The 14,594-nt window shown below is 38.1% G+C and overlaps 1 protein-coding gene across 1 annotated transcript in view; it reads right to left on the bottom strand.

Moving 5' to 3' along the window:
- The window catches only part of KLHL20 (kelch like family member 20), a 59,902-nt gene extending 46,078 nt beyond the window's left edge, over positions 1 to 13,824 (bottom strand). Inside the window, exons 1-2 of the mRNA XM_002916949.4 lie at positions 13,734 to 13,824; positions 12,787 to 12,850 (exon numbers count right to left, since the gene is read on the bottom strand). Coding sequence (XP_002916995.1) covers positions 12,787 to 12,809 — 23 coding nt within the window. The 5' untranslated portion in view covers positions 12,810 to 12,850; positions 13,734 to 13,824. The remainder of the gene's footprint in view (positions 1 to 12,786; positions 12,851 to 13,733) is intronic.
- Positions 13,825 to 14,594: the final 770 nt, after the last annotated feature.

The following is a 14,594-nucleotide window of genomic DNA, read 5'->3' as shown; positions in this document are numbered from 1 at the left end:
AGGAACAGTATCAGTTTACTACGCCTAAAGCTGTACCACTGACAAGAACTACAGTATAACAAAACATCTGTGTTGAAAGAGTCCCCTGGGAAGAATAGAAAAAGGACATTTTGGGGAAAAGAAATTACATTTACATTACAAAGGCACAGCCTGAAAGCAAAGCAGACAGTTGTTTCTTTCTCCAACAGCAACCTGTTTTTCCAAAGTACTTATAATTCAATCTTTCTATGCTTGGCCTTAGCCCACAGGTGATTCTGTATTCTAGAATACAAAATGTTCATAATTCCTGACATCTGGTAGAAACAGCACTGTTTATGCTTGACAATTTAAAGACTTAAAAAAACTGAGCAGTTAAAGAATAATTTTTACCACCCACGTAAACAATCAAGGAAGCTTTAACCACAGTCCTTAAAGATGCCTTGTACGTAGTAGATGCTGAAAGAATAAATCACATGGTTGACAGCAGTAAAATCAAGCTTCTACTAAAAAAGAACCACCATTAAAGACATGACAAATTCAAAAATTCCTATTTTAATATTGACATTGCATGCTGAAATGAAAATGTTTTTGTTGTAACCATAATTATGTACATAAAGACAGTACTGTTAAACTCAGATATAAACAATTTTTTATTTTGCCCATGTACAATATACGGAAGTTAATTTCTACATATCTACTTTTTCATTTAAAAGTATACCATAGCAAAAAAAAAATGTGCCATTATGACTGTATTAGTATAGATTCTGATTTTTAACAATGGCTAATCTATAAACTCTTATCAGAGGTCTGGTTTGCAAACTTGCAAAAAATTCTTAAATGTGGACATTCTCTAAAATTCTATCCTCTCTGCTCTCTATACACATTCTTAGGGGTGCTCATCTAATCTCATGGTTCCCATCAACCATATGTGAATGACTAAGAGCCTTATCTCCTGCCCGGATGGATAAGTTCTCAGTTTGGATCCATATGAATGTCTCTTATCACACAAACTAAACAGATCTCAATGATACATCTAAAATGGATTCCTCGATTCTCTACCTAGCCTTCCTCAGATTAATAAAAAGCAATTTCATTCTTCTTGGAGCCCCTTCCTTTCCACATACCCTCAAATCCAATCCACCAGCAAATCCTGTCATTCTACCTCCAAATAATATCAAGATTCCAACTATTTCTCTACCTCTTCACCAGCCCCACCCTAATTCACTTTTCACTCTGTTTTGTATTATAATAGTCTCATAAATGGCCTTCTTGCTTCTACCTTTGCCAATTTATATTCTCTTCTCTAAACAACCAAGGTGATCCTTGAGAAAAGTCAGATTATGGGGCACCTGGGTGGCTCAGTTAGTTAACCGGCCTAAACAACCTAAGTAATCCTTGAGAAAAGTCAGATTATGGGGCACCTGGGTGGCTCAGTTAGTTAACCGGCAGACTCTTGGTTTTGGCTCAGGTCATGGGACCCCATCCAGTGTTGGGCTTCATGCTCAGTGCAGAGTCTGCTTGACATTCTTTTCCCCTCCCCTTCCCTACTCCTCCCCCCTGCCCTTCCCCTACCCTTGTGTGCACGCTCTCTCTCAAATAAATAAATAAAATCTTTGAAAAAAAGTCAGATTATGCCACTCCTCTGCTCCAAATGCTTTAAACACTCATAGTAAAAAACAAAGCATATAAGGCTTACCAACATCTACATGACTCTTCCTCTGGCTAACTCTCTGAATTTATCTCCTACTGCTTTCCTCTTGCCCATTGTTCTCTAGTCACACAGACTTCCTTGCTATTTTCTGGGACATGCCAAGACTTCTCTTGCTTCAGAGCCTTATTCCTTCCTTCTGAAAGGTTCTTCCACCAAATAACTATGGAGTTCACTCCCTCATTTCTTTCAGATCTCTGCTCCAATGTCAACTTACCAGACCACTGTAGGGGCCAAAGGCAGGCCACCCCAAGATGGGCTACCTTGGCATGAACATTATTTTGAGTTAAAAGTAATCCAAACCCAGCAGACTCAGAAAAAGCTCTTTACCTCCTCCTCAACTGTCTGCTTTACCAGGAAGAGAGCTGGTAAAAGAGATTTCTCCTTACCTAAGAAACTTATCTACATAAATAGGGCAACTTTGTTTTCCAAACACCTTTCCCTTCTGCTAATGGTCTTTCTCCTCTTTGTACCCTCAGACCCTACCCCTCTCCTTAGCTCATATAAGTATCTCGTTGCCTATCTTTGGAATTTCCATGTCTGTGAGGATTTCCCCTAAGTAGGCTATTAAATTTGACTTCCTCCTGTTAACCTGTCTCACTGTTAACTTGATTCTAAGTCGAGCTAGAAGGATCTTGAAGGACAGAGGAAATTCCTCCTCCCCAATATGATGTTATATGAAATAGCATCTCTTAATTCCTACCACTCTATACCCTTTATTTAATTTTTCTTTATAAATACATTACCTACTGACAAAATATATTGGCTTTCTCCCCCAACTAGAATATAAGATCCATGAGAACAAGGTCTTTTTTTTTTTTTTTTCTCACTGCTATACCCCAATACCTGGATTTAGTGTTCATTAAATTGTTATTAAATGAATTCAGCTTTTCTTCCTGACAAAATAAACTATAACCCCCGAAGTCTTGTCTAATTCTTTTGAAACCAGATTTGTAGCCAGGGAAACTTGTAGCCAGGTTCGAACCTTACCTTCATCATTTATTAGGTACAATCTCAGGCAAATTACTTAACTTCTCTGACCCTCAAGTTCATTATTTGTAATGTAGGGATAATTACACTTACCATATAAGGAGCGACAGTGTTGGGATTTGTCTGAATGTAGGTCCTCTGACTTCAGAGTCAGTGCTTTATTATCCCAAACTGTCTTGGGCAACTGGATTGAGTATTTGAAATAGAAATGACTCTGGCAATCTGATTTATGTGGTTGTTATTCTTAGATGGGAGAAAAAAGCAAGCACACTGCCACATGGCTAGACCACGTTGCCCTTTTAGGAGAATGAGAAGAAATGAGAAGAGGGGCGCCACATGGCTAGACCACGTTGCCCTTTTAGGAGAATGAGAAGAAATGAGAAGAGGGGCGCCTGGGTGGCACAGCGGTTAAGCGTCTGCCTTCGGCTCAGGGCGTGATCTCGGCGTTATGGGATCGAGCCCCACATCAGGCTCCTCTGCTATGGGCCTGCTTCTTCCTCTCCCACTCCCCCTGCTTGTGTTCCCTCTCTCACTGGCGGTCTCTATCTCTGTCAAATAAATAAATAAAATATTAAAAAAAAAAAAAAAGAAGAAGAAGAAATGAGAAGAGGGATTACTGGCAGGCTGAGATTTTAAGGAGTACCTCATTTTAAATGTCTTGAGAAGCAGTATTTAATTCTAGAAGCCATATTTAATTCTATACACTAAATTATTTCTCCAATGGTTCTGCTATTTGTTTTTGTAAATGTGTACTTTTAAAAACTTAAGTGCATATCCTCCATTATTCTATTACATCCACAGGATTCTAACTGCAGAAAAGTGGGTTTTTTTGGTACATTTTTCTGGGCACCTTCTGAAGGGAAGTTATAATAAGGGTCCTAGAAATAGACTGTGTTCACACCTTGTCACATCTATATTCACAACTTCTTTGTTTGGAGTCTGATGGCATAAATATTCTAAAGACCCTGGGGGGGGTAGGATGGTAAATTGAGGTGTCAATTGCTCCCCAGGACAGCACACTACAAAAGGTTTTAATTAAACCTTGAGGCAGTAAGCTTTATTGTTTAAGTAAAAATTCATCTAGAAAAACTAGAAGATCTCAAATTATTTGTTTTTTCAATCTGTGGCTCTCTATTCCAATACTGAACTAATGATATTACAAATACAGACAAAAGGAAACTGAACCCAAATAACATTTTTATTAACTTAGTTTGCAAGATTAATCTACATGTATTTTAAGGTTGAAGGAGCCAAGTGAAAGGATTACTCTGGACTCCATTCAGAGTTAACAAACTAGGGAGCCCACACAGACCTTTTGCCTTTTCCACAAAATGACTCTGTCAATTCTGGGAAAGAATCAGTCTTTCTAAAACCAAAGGGTATAAGATCTGCTAATAACTTTAGCAGATTTTTTATTCTTTTAACACTGATGAAAAGCATAACTTCAAGATGAATTCTATTAATATATTTTACTGTCAATTTTCTCAAACTTAAACATAACCTTGAGTTTGTTCCTCTACTAGCCATGTGCTTCAGAGGAAGATGACCATGTTCCCAGCTTTTAAGGATGAATCCTTAATTTTCTCAAATCAATCAGCTGATGGCATGCTCTTACCTCAGCTGGTCATCAAACTATAGGAACAGACATATTTCATGATTAGGGAGTTTCTTCTGCAAGGCATTAACAAGGAAGAATGTAGCATTCTACATTGGTAGGTGGTAGTGGGATGGAAGATCAATTTTAGGTTAGGATAAAGCTGATACTGCACAAGCTACACTGAAGAGACAGAACTTGAGTCCAAGATGCTATTATTAAGCCACTGCATCAACCAACCTTGGAACCCACTCTACCTCTGGCCTTCTTGTTATGTAAATAAAAGGTTTCCATGTTGATTAAACCAGTTTGAGTCAGGACTTCCAGTCCAAAACATTCTGGTACCAAAAACATGGTAGTTAAAATGAGAAACAGTAAAATCAGCCACATATCCTAAATTTGAATATGCAAGTTTCCCCTTGCTTTGACTGGCCAAATACTCCTGTATCTAGAGGGTCTTCCTCCATTATTTTCAGATTTTCTAAACATGGTATTGATAGATTTAAAATTATGGCTTGAATTTGTGGCTTTTCTTTCAAATGAAGTGAAAATATGAGAAGAAGATACTGTTATTCACTGATTGCCCAATTCCTATTAGGCTGTTACATTAACTTTTCAAATATTGTGTTTCTCTGACACCAAATATACAGGGGTGTTTGATAAAAAATGCAGGCTCCTGAGGTACTAGAGAATCAGAATCTCTGGTGGTATGACTCTAGAATCTGCATTTAACAAGTAGGTCATTTTAACACACATTAAAGTTTGACTAATAATTGGCTAATAGAATCTGACTAATAAAATAAAATCTCTTTTTCAGTGAAAGTCAGTTTTTACAAAAAGAATATATTGACCTAAGGTGAAGGGAAATAACAGAGTGGAGAAAGCAATAATTCAAAATGCAGGTATAAAGGGGGAAAAAAAGTAAAAGCATCATTATCAAACATACAAAATCAAGTTAAACAAGAAGGATTAACATTTACCAAAATGTCAATAAATCTAAAAAATTCTGTAAGGCAGGCATCAGATATTATAGAATCAGTGTAAGAAACTATAATTACTACATTTCAATCTCTACATATGGTGAGAAGAAAAAAAACTGCTATTAAAAATTTTCAATTACTGTTCTTTTACATTCTGGGAAAAAGAACAGCATTTACAGAGACAGATGGTGCTTTTGAGAAAACAAATATTTAGACCTTTAAATTATAAAGGCAAGGTGAGGGCCCCCTGGAATGATAAAGTCCATCAGAATGACTTTGCCTGCCGATTTTGGCTTGTTTGTTCTGAGATTGAAACTGAAATTGAGGGGCGCCTGGGTAGCACAGTCGCTAAGCATCTGCCTTCACGCTCAGGGCGTGATTCCAGTGTTCTGGGATCGAGCCCCACATCGGGCTCCTCTGCTGGGAGCCTGCTTCTTCCTCTCCCACTCCCCCTGCTGTGTTCCCTCTCTCGCTGGCTGTCTCTCTCTGTCAAATAAATAATTAAAATCTTAAAAAAAAAAAAAAAAGAAACTGAAATTGAATTTGGGTATCATTAGGAGGGCTTGTACTCTTAGTTCATCACAGTCCCCACCACTCTTTGTCGTATTTGAAGCTGTGCCCCACATTTATACAAACTACCTAAAGACATAAGATTTTGTTTTTTTAACCTCTTCTAGAGATACCAGGACTGTAACAAAGAGACTAAACTGCTCAGTATAATAAAGTAACAGTAATTTAGAAAAAAGAGAGAAGGGAAAGGAAAGGGGGACTGATAAAAATGGTGGCAGGTTGTGATCTAAGGAGGGAGAGCCAGTAAGAAAATGATGAATGGCCAAAAAACTTCATTATCCCTAAGGTTTCAATAAAACCCAAGGTATTCAATGGCAGTGGTCAATGAAGGTAAAGAAAGTGACAGTGAGTATGGAATATTTCTAGAATAAAGCTTGCCTCTGAAAAGAAAAGACATCCAGTACTATGTCAGTTTGAAGTTAAGGACGACTGGAAAATGATATATACTGATGTGAAGAACAAGAAGGAGGGAGAAACTTAAAAATATAAAAGGGAAAGCAGGGCGCCTGGGTGGCTCAGTTGTTAAGCGTCTGCCTTCGGCTCAGGGCATGATCCCAGAGTCCTGGGATCGAGCCCCGCATTGGGCTCCCCCACTGGGAGCCTGCTTCTTCCTCTCCCATTCCCCCTGCTGTGTTCCCTCTCTCGCTGGCTGTCTTTCTTCAAATAAATAAATAAAATCTTAAAAATACATATATATAAAAGGGAAAGAATAAATAATGGAATGAGATCCTTGAAGAGTGGAAGTGTATGGAACCAAAATACAGCGGCATGACTCTTAGACGAAACGCAGAAGGGCTTACATAAGAGATCAGAGGAAGGGAATGGGGCAGGAAAATAAGGCGGAAAGGGATACATTTATTTTGTGGTAAGAAGGCATCCGGAGCTTGGAAAAGTTCATACCTAATGGCCCCTATTTTTTCTGTGAACTTGCTGCCAGTGAGAGGAGCAGTGACAGGATCATGAGAGAATGGGTGAAGATGTGACACAGCTGATGTTGGGAATGAGTAAGCATTACCCAGGGACCTTCAGAATTACTGCTGGAGAACAATGTTGGCTCAAATAACATTACAGACTCTGATTAGAATAGCACAAATATCCCATGGCTGGTTTCATCCAGCAGTAATCAACAATCCAAATCGGGGAATATAAACGCTTGCACTAATCAAAGAGTTGGGAAATGCCACGGACAATCTAGGGAGTTGAGTGATGGCTAGAAAATGGTTGAAGTGGTTGCAGAAGTGAACTATGTGAAAACAGAAGGGCCAAAGGCACGTTGTTTGTGACTACATCAAAGAACTGATGGAATGGGCATTCCAGAGGTTATGTTTAGGAAAAAAGTTATGAGAATTTATGATTTCAGAGACAGAGTTGTTCTCAGTGAGAGTAGGAATGAACTGCCAAAGTAAATGAAGGTCAAAGTTACAAGAATTTAGGAAATATGGGCTAGGTAAAAGGATGGGTAATTTCCATGAATATTGATATCTCCGAAAGTAATAGTAGAAAAACCAAATCCTGTGCAGGTAAACCAAAGAACGAATCAGATATCTTAAATATACTTTATGTTTACCAAAGGAATGTTACAAATTTTGGTAACCCCCTAAGTAAATAACATTTCCACCCACCCAAAATGTGTAAGTCACCTTCAAATTTCAGGGCTATCCTGTCACATATTCCTTAGATCTTCCATTCCAAAGGCAATATTCTTAACTGAGGAAAAAGCCATCTTCTACAAGTGGCTAATGTAATTTGAAATTAAAGACAATAAAAAGTTTGGAAAACACAGTCTCTACTTCTAAAGCATTCATAATCAAGTTCTATCTTCTAGTCCAAAAACCTGCAGAATCCTTTCTTAGCCTGGAATTGTGCTCCCTACCTAAATGAACATCTCTCCTTTTATACTTCAAAAATTTTGTTTTAATTTGGAAATTAACAGCCTTCTCTTAAAAAAAAAAAAAAGGATTCAGCTGAACTGACCATCATTCAAAGTCCTAAACACACTTGAATAGAGAGAGCTACAGATATGAATATATGAATCCTTAACACAGAAATAACATCTCAAAGTGCCAGCTCTGCTTACTAGAAGGGCACCCACTAGCACTACATTCTCCTATACCAGGTTCCATACCAGACAGCCAGGCTGTTAACCCCTTAATCTGAAAATAGGTCGTAACTGCTTTAACCCTAAAATACCTCATCACTGCTTATTGGATAAAATGATTGTCAGTATTGGGTGCCTGGGTCCCCCAATCCCCCAAGGCAAGATTAAGGAGGAAGAACATGCAAGCAAGCTAGTCTCCCCTTATGTCAGTAAAGCAAAAGCTTTTCTAGAATACCTCTTAGCAGCTTCTGCTGACATTTTATTGGCAGCACTGTGTCATACAGCCATCCCAAAATGCAAAGATGACAATACTAAGCATAATATTTCCTTTTCTTGTTTCTATATAGTAAAGGAAAGGAGGAAGAGGTGTTCTTCAAGCCAACCTACAGTGCATGCCACACCAAGGGAGAGTCAAATCAGCAGGTACATCTTATGCCACTATTTTTAAACATACATTTTAGACTAAATAGGAAATTCTAAAGATATGAGATCTGGGGGTGCCTGGGTGGCTCAGTTGGTTAAGCATCTGCCTTCGGCTCAGGTCATGATCTCAGGGACCTGGGATCGAGCCCTATGTTGGGCTCCTTACTCAGCAGAGAGTCTGCTTCTCCCTCTTACTCCCCCTCTGTGCTCTCTCCCTCTCTCTCAAATAAATAAACAAAAATCTTAAAAAAAAGAAGATATGAGATCTGAATGGGATTTTGTTGTTATTTGAGGTTGAACTCAAGGAGCTCAACTAATCTTCACCATGAGTGAAAATTATCAATAAAAACTCTAGATACAATGAAATAAAACAAGACCCAAACAACGTTAAGCTTCTTATGTATTTTAGAATCTTTACTGGCTTTTTTTCTTAGGCCTCACCTTAAACACCACTGGTATTCTCCGAGGTTCTGTCCTTGGCATCCTCCTTTTCTGTTCTACTTTCATTCAAGCCTACAACTTCAAGAACCTTTTGTGTACTGCTGATGCAAAATTTCTTCTTTTTTTAAATTTCCAGCCCAAACTGCTCTCTCCTGCCCCAAACCCATATTCCAATTACATGCAGGTATCTCTATTTGGCTCTTTCGTAGCCATAATAATCTTGAAGTGCATGAAAGAGAAACTATTCTTGGCTTAGTGAAACCTGTTTGTTCCTCTTCCCATATTTTTTATTTCATCATGGCAGCACCTGGTTTCCCAAGTTGAAATCTTTAGAGTCATTTATAGCATTACGTTTTCCTTACTCTATATTCACCAAATCCTTCTGATGTTACTATTAAACAACTCTCAAGTCCATCCTCTTCCCTCAATCCCCACTGCCATAGATCCACTTCCAGTTCTTGTCAGGCTTCATCTAAACTATCACAACTTTGCCATCATTTCTTCCCTCTTTCTAGTCCATGCCCTATCTTCCCAAATATCAGCCCCAAGAACAAATCTGATCTGTATAATAATACTAACTAAATTATTTATAAATAAAGTAAATAATTTAATAAATCATATTCATTATATAAAATAAATTTAATAAATTATTAGATATTAAAATTAATTATCAAAACTATATGACATAACAAAATTAATAAAATTGATTAAATATTAAAATAAACAATATAAATAAAATAAATAAAATAAAATTAATTAAATAAAAATTAAATACCTACAGGATAAAGCCAAACTCTTTCCCATGGTTGCAGCCTGACTTTCTATGATTTTTCTTCCCTGTTTCCACGTTTTTGCCTCCACATACTCTACACTTCAGATATACCTGCCACTCCATTCATGTCACATACTTGCAGATCTTGGTGTCTTCTGGGGGGGGCACACGGCTGTTCCTTCTGTTTAGGGTGTCTTTAATTAACTTCCTTCTTTAAATTCTTATCTTTTAAAGTACATTCTTGACTTTAAAGCAAAACCTTATGCTTTCTAGAAGATCCAGCTCAAATAACGCCATCGCTGTGACACTCTCATCTCTACAGAGCAGAAGTTCCTTTCTCTATGTTTACATCTCTATTAAAATTCTGTTCATATTGCATTATGATGTCTATTTACATGTCTTTCCATCTCTTCATCTGTACATATGCAGTATACAGGCATATAACAAGTACTGCATAAATGTTTGGTAAATGAATAAACTAATTCCTAATAAAATCAGGCTCAGTTTCCTGTTTCTATTTAAGGAAAGAGGAAATAATTACATTGCAAAACATTTTAATATCTCTAAATGAAAATAAACAGTTAAAAAATAATATCTTGGGAAACAGGTACATTTTTTTGGTGAGAATATAGATTGGAATAATCTCTCAGGAAGGAAATCTGTCAATATCTACCAAAATTTAAAAACACATATACTTTTTTGGCAGTTCTACATCTAAGAATTTATTCTATATATACACAATTGGGCAAAAACCACGATAAGGACAGACACTGCAGAACTGGTTGTAACAGCAAAATAACTCAAATGTCTCTGAAAAGGACTAGTTAACCATTGCACCTACAGACAATGAAATACTATGTAACTATTAAAAAGAATACAGGGGTCTATATGTATTTATCACCATCTACAAAATAATGTGGGATGTGAAAAAAGAAAGATACAAAAGAATGTGCATATATACTGACATTAGTGTTTCCACAAAGAGAGATATTCTATATATAACTGTATATGCATTATAGTATCTATGAAAAATGGGTAAGAAACTGTTTATAGTGGTGGCCTATAAAGAGGAGATCTGGGAGCTGGGGTCAGCATTCGGAGACTTATTTTTCACTGAAAATCTTACTGTATCTTTTAAATTTTGTATCTGTACACATAATGACTGGTTAAATAAATGAATGCAATGAAGCTTTACTAATAGATGTCAACTAATTTCATAAAACTTTATAATTAAGCATCAGAATACCTTTAACGATAGTTTTCAATCTTCCTCTTGTTCATATTTTTTGGCAGGTTGCACTCAGGGGAGAAGACTGCAGATACTGTGTAGTCATTTAAACTACTATACAGTAATCATTAGGTGCCAGGGTACAAACATATGGAAGACCATATGAGACTCAAAGAGCTTACATCCTAGTAGGGAGAATGAACATGTATTCAAAAGATCTTAATATATAGTTACTTCCCATTCAAAACTTGTCCAATAGCAGCTAAGTGTAAAACCAACATTACTTCACAGAGACTGCCTTCTGGGCTGCAGCAGCAAAAATAACAGCCCAACAAGGAAAGGTGACTTAATATAAGAAAAGTAAAATTAAATCAGAGGGCAATGGTAGTCTGGGCTCTGGCCATGTGATGGTGATGAAGAAAGAGCTATAGTTTAACAGTTAATGCCACCAGAATTCCCCAACTTGATTTTTTTAAAAAAAGATTTTATTTATTAAAGAGAGAGAGTGTGAGCATGAGCTAGGGGAGGGGTGGGGGGAGAGGGAAAAGCAGGCTCCCTGCTGAGCAGGTTAGTCCTGCCTTTCCCAGTGTGGGGCTTGATCCCAGGACCCTGAGATCATTACCCCAGCCCAAGGCAGATGCTTAACTGACTGAGCCACCCAGGCACCCCCCCAACTTGATTTTGAATAACTGGCAGTATTATATAATAAAACAAGAAAAAAAAAGAGTAGATATGAATGATTAAGTGAATATTTTATACAGAAATTACTGATAAACCAAAAACATTCCCACGCTGTGCCTTCCCTTTTTAAAAAATAATAAGCTCTTATTTTAGCAATTACATAAGATATGACATTTATGGCAGCTGAAGAAGAGAAGCAATCAGTGGTTTATGCAACCATGATAAAGGATGAAGTGGTAAGGCATTTAATATATTTGTTGTTAATTTCTTCATATACTTTGCAGTCAAATATTACTCCTACATGGAGTTAGATACAAAAAAGATAATGACGTTTCTTACATCCATAACATATTTTCATCTGGAGATCTCAAAGTACTTGCAAGCATCCATTAGTTCCCAATATCCTGGTCAGATACATTAGAAAAGTAAATCGGGGCACGGAGAAGGTGAATAGCTCAAGGTCAATCAAAAAATCAGTAACAGATTTGGAAAAAGATAGATATTCCGGTTCTTGCTCTTGGTTCTAAGTCATAAGTCACATCCCCATCATGAAATGTTTTTTCTCTTAAAAGGGTCTGCCAGAGCTGTTTCTCTTTGATGTTAAATAACAAATGATTACATACAGTTCAATAAATGTAAAATGAGTTTAAAGAACAAAGAAATAGAACTAGGCTGATTTTGTTTTGATGACTCTAGATCTATTTGTTAGAAAAGATTAAGAAAAAACACTACTAAATTCTAGAATTGGGAGGGCTTATAATTGTCTATATTTTCTTACACTCTCTCCTATTTTTCTATGGGCTAAGTTATTATGTCCAATACTTTTTTTAGTCCTTCGACAATCTTTCCTGCAATGCAGCTATTTTACTTCACAGAACAAATATATTATTGATCATCAATGAAATAACCAAAACCATAATTAGATATACACTACAGTGTGTTACAAATTCTTCTTCTTCTTCTATGGCAACAGAACCTTTTACATTCTATAGGTAATTGAAGAGTAATGAACCCATATACTATCATATTATACTTAACAATTATTTATCACAAAAATTACCATGCAAAAAGCGAAATTTAAATGTTAGTAACTACATAAAATTCAGAATGCCCTTTAGAAATTTAAGTACTATACTGGACCCTTATTTCAAAAGTGATTAATTCCTGATAATAGTTATTATTTACTTTAGAACAAGAATCATTAGTTCCAAGCAGAATTTGGTGAAGTTTGAAAACCTTAAAAAAAAATTAAATGAAGTCCTGAATTATTATGTGCTGAATTTCAATCAGTGAAACCGAAGGTTTTCTTCTTAAAAGCCTACCTGCGCATTGGCTTTCCTTCCATGCACCATGAAAAGTACCCTTCACCACACTCTAAAGCCGAACCTAAGACAACAGAAAAGCAGTAACTTAATAAAAAACTATTTCTGATCTTTCCAGTAACAATCTCTATGTAATCATTTCGTTCAATGACGAAGAATTTTATATTATACCACAAGTCTTAATTCATAACATAACCGTTATTTAATGTCTTTAAGATGACTATCCTTACTCTGGATATGGATACGGAATGCTAAAACGATTGTAAGGGAAGGAGAGGGAAAGTGCGCTATACAGTCCTGATTGCTAGGTTAGTCCTCTCTTCGAGAAGTGCTTTAAGACATTTAACTCTGATCTCACCATCAAATAGACTTACAGAACATTTACCAGATATCCACAGCAATACTGACGTGATAGATCGGGCAGGTTTAACAACGGATCTGAAGCTTTAACTTGTTCAGAAGTGACAGGAGCAGGGGGCGGCATTTGCCTTTAAAAACAACTCCGCTTCCGACTGCCCGGCAGCACGAACAGGGCAGAGAAGCTCTGGTTCCAGACTAACATTCTCCCTACAAGCCCTTCCCTCGGTGCCCGAAACAATGTCCACCACCCACTTGGCAAGACCTCGTTAGGTCCCGAGAGTTAAATGGGACGCACAGTACCCATTTCTTTCCCACCGAACTGCAGCCCTTGTCTGGGGAAGCTGTCCAGGATGAGAACCCCAGCGCTCCCCGGGCTCCGGGGTAGGGCTGTCAGCCAGCTCCGCGCAGTCTAGTGCCCCGCGAGGCCCAGCCCCAGCGGCCAAAGAGCCCCTTCTCCGCACGGACTGACAGGCGGCGGTCGAGCACGGCCCCCTACCCCACCGGGCAGCTCAGCAACTTAGGACAAGATTCGCAAAGCAAACCTCTGGCGCTGTCCACCGTCCCCTGCTCTAAAGCGGCTAACTTACCGGCTCAGTCACTTTCTTCTCCTCTGCCGCCGCCCCCTCAGACTCCTCCACCCGCCGCCCCCTCTCCGCCTGCTCCTCAGCCGCCGCGAGCGCAAGCAGGATGCAGATCCTTGAGCTATTTCCTCCCCACCCCTCTCTTCTTTTCAGCAGCGGAAGTAGTCCTGTTCCTAAGCCGTTCCCTCTGGAACCCATAGAGCCCCCCCCAAAGGTTCCGGTGTGGCTTAGGAAGTAGCCGCGCCTTTTGCTGGGGATTCTGATAACCTCAAAGACCGCCTGTCTTCGTACCCATTTCCTCCTATTCCTAGGGTGACCACTTTGCGAGTTCACAGCTGATCTGGCAGTATCTGAATACTGAAGCCTCCTCCTTTCTTCTTTGTTTTCCCCAGCAGAAGGCAACAGAAAGATGGTAGTCAAAAAATGCTAGGAATTTTGTTATATTTGTAGCTGGTGGGTCTCCTACCTCACAATATAGGCACGATGTGGTCCCTTGCTGTGGATTGCATGACTGGTGCGTGCATAGGCGGTGTAGATCCAATTAAACCCCGGCTATGTGCAAGCTGCTGACGATACACAGCCAAATCAGAAATAGACCCGACCTTCCAGATTTCAAGATACCAACCAGGGTTTTATCCAAACACTTTACCAAAGACAAACAGATTAGCAGGAGAAAAACAAAAAGCGTTTTGTCCAAACACTTTATCCAGACATTCCAAACACTTCTGTGATCTTAATACTCATTTTAGTTATTTAGGGAAAAAATTCCTTTTCAATTTGTCCTTTGCCCCATTTTACCAGAGTACACAGCCATCTGATTATCGCTATATATTTTGAAAAAAAAAACAACAAAAAAACAAGTGATAT

Source organism: Ailuropoda melanoleuca, chromosome 8 (genome assembly GCF_002007445.2).
Source record: "Ailuropoda melanoleuca isolate Jingjing chromosome 8, ASM200744v2, whole genome shotgun sequence".
NCBI classification, from domain to species: Eukaryota; Metazoa; Chordata; class Mammalia; order Carnivora; family Ursidae; genus Ailuropoda; species Ailuropoda melanoleuca.
This window is presented reverse-complemented; position numbering and strand designations above follow the sequence as displayed.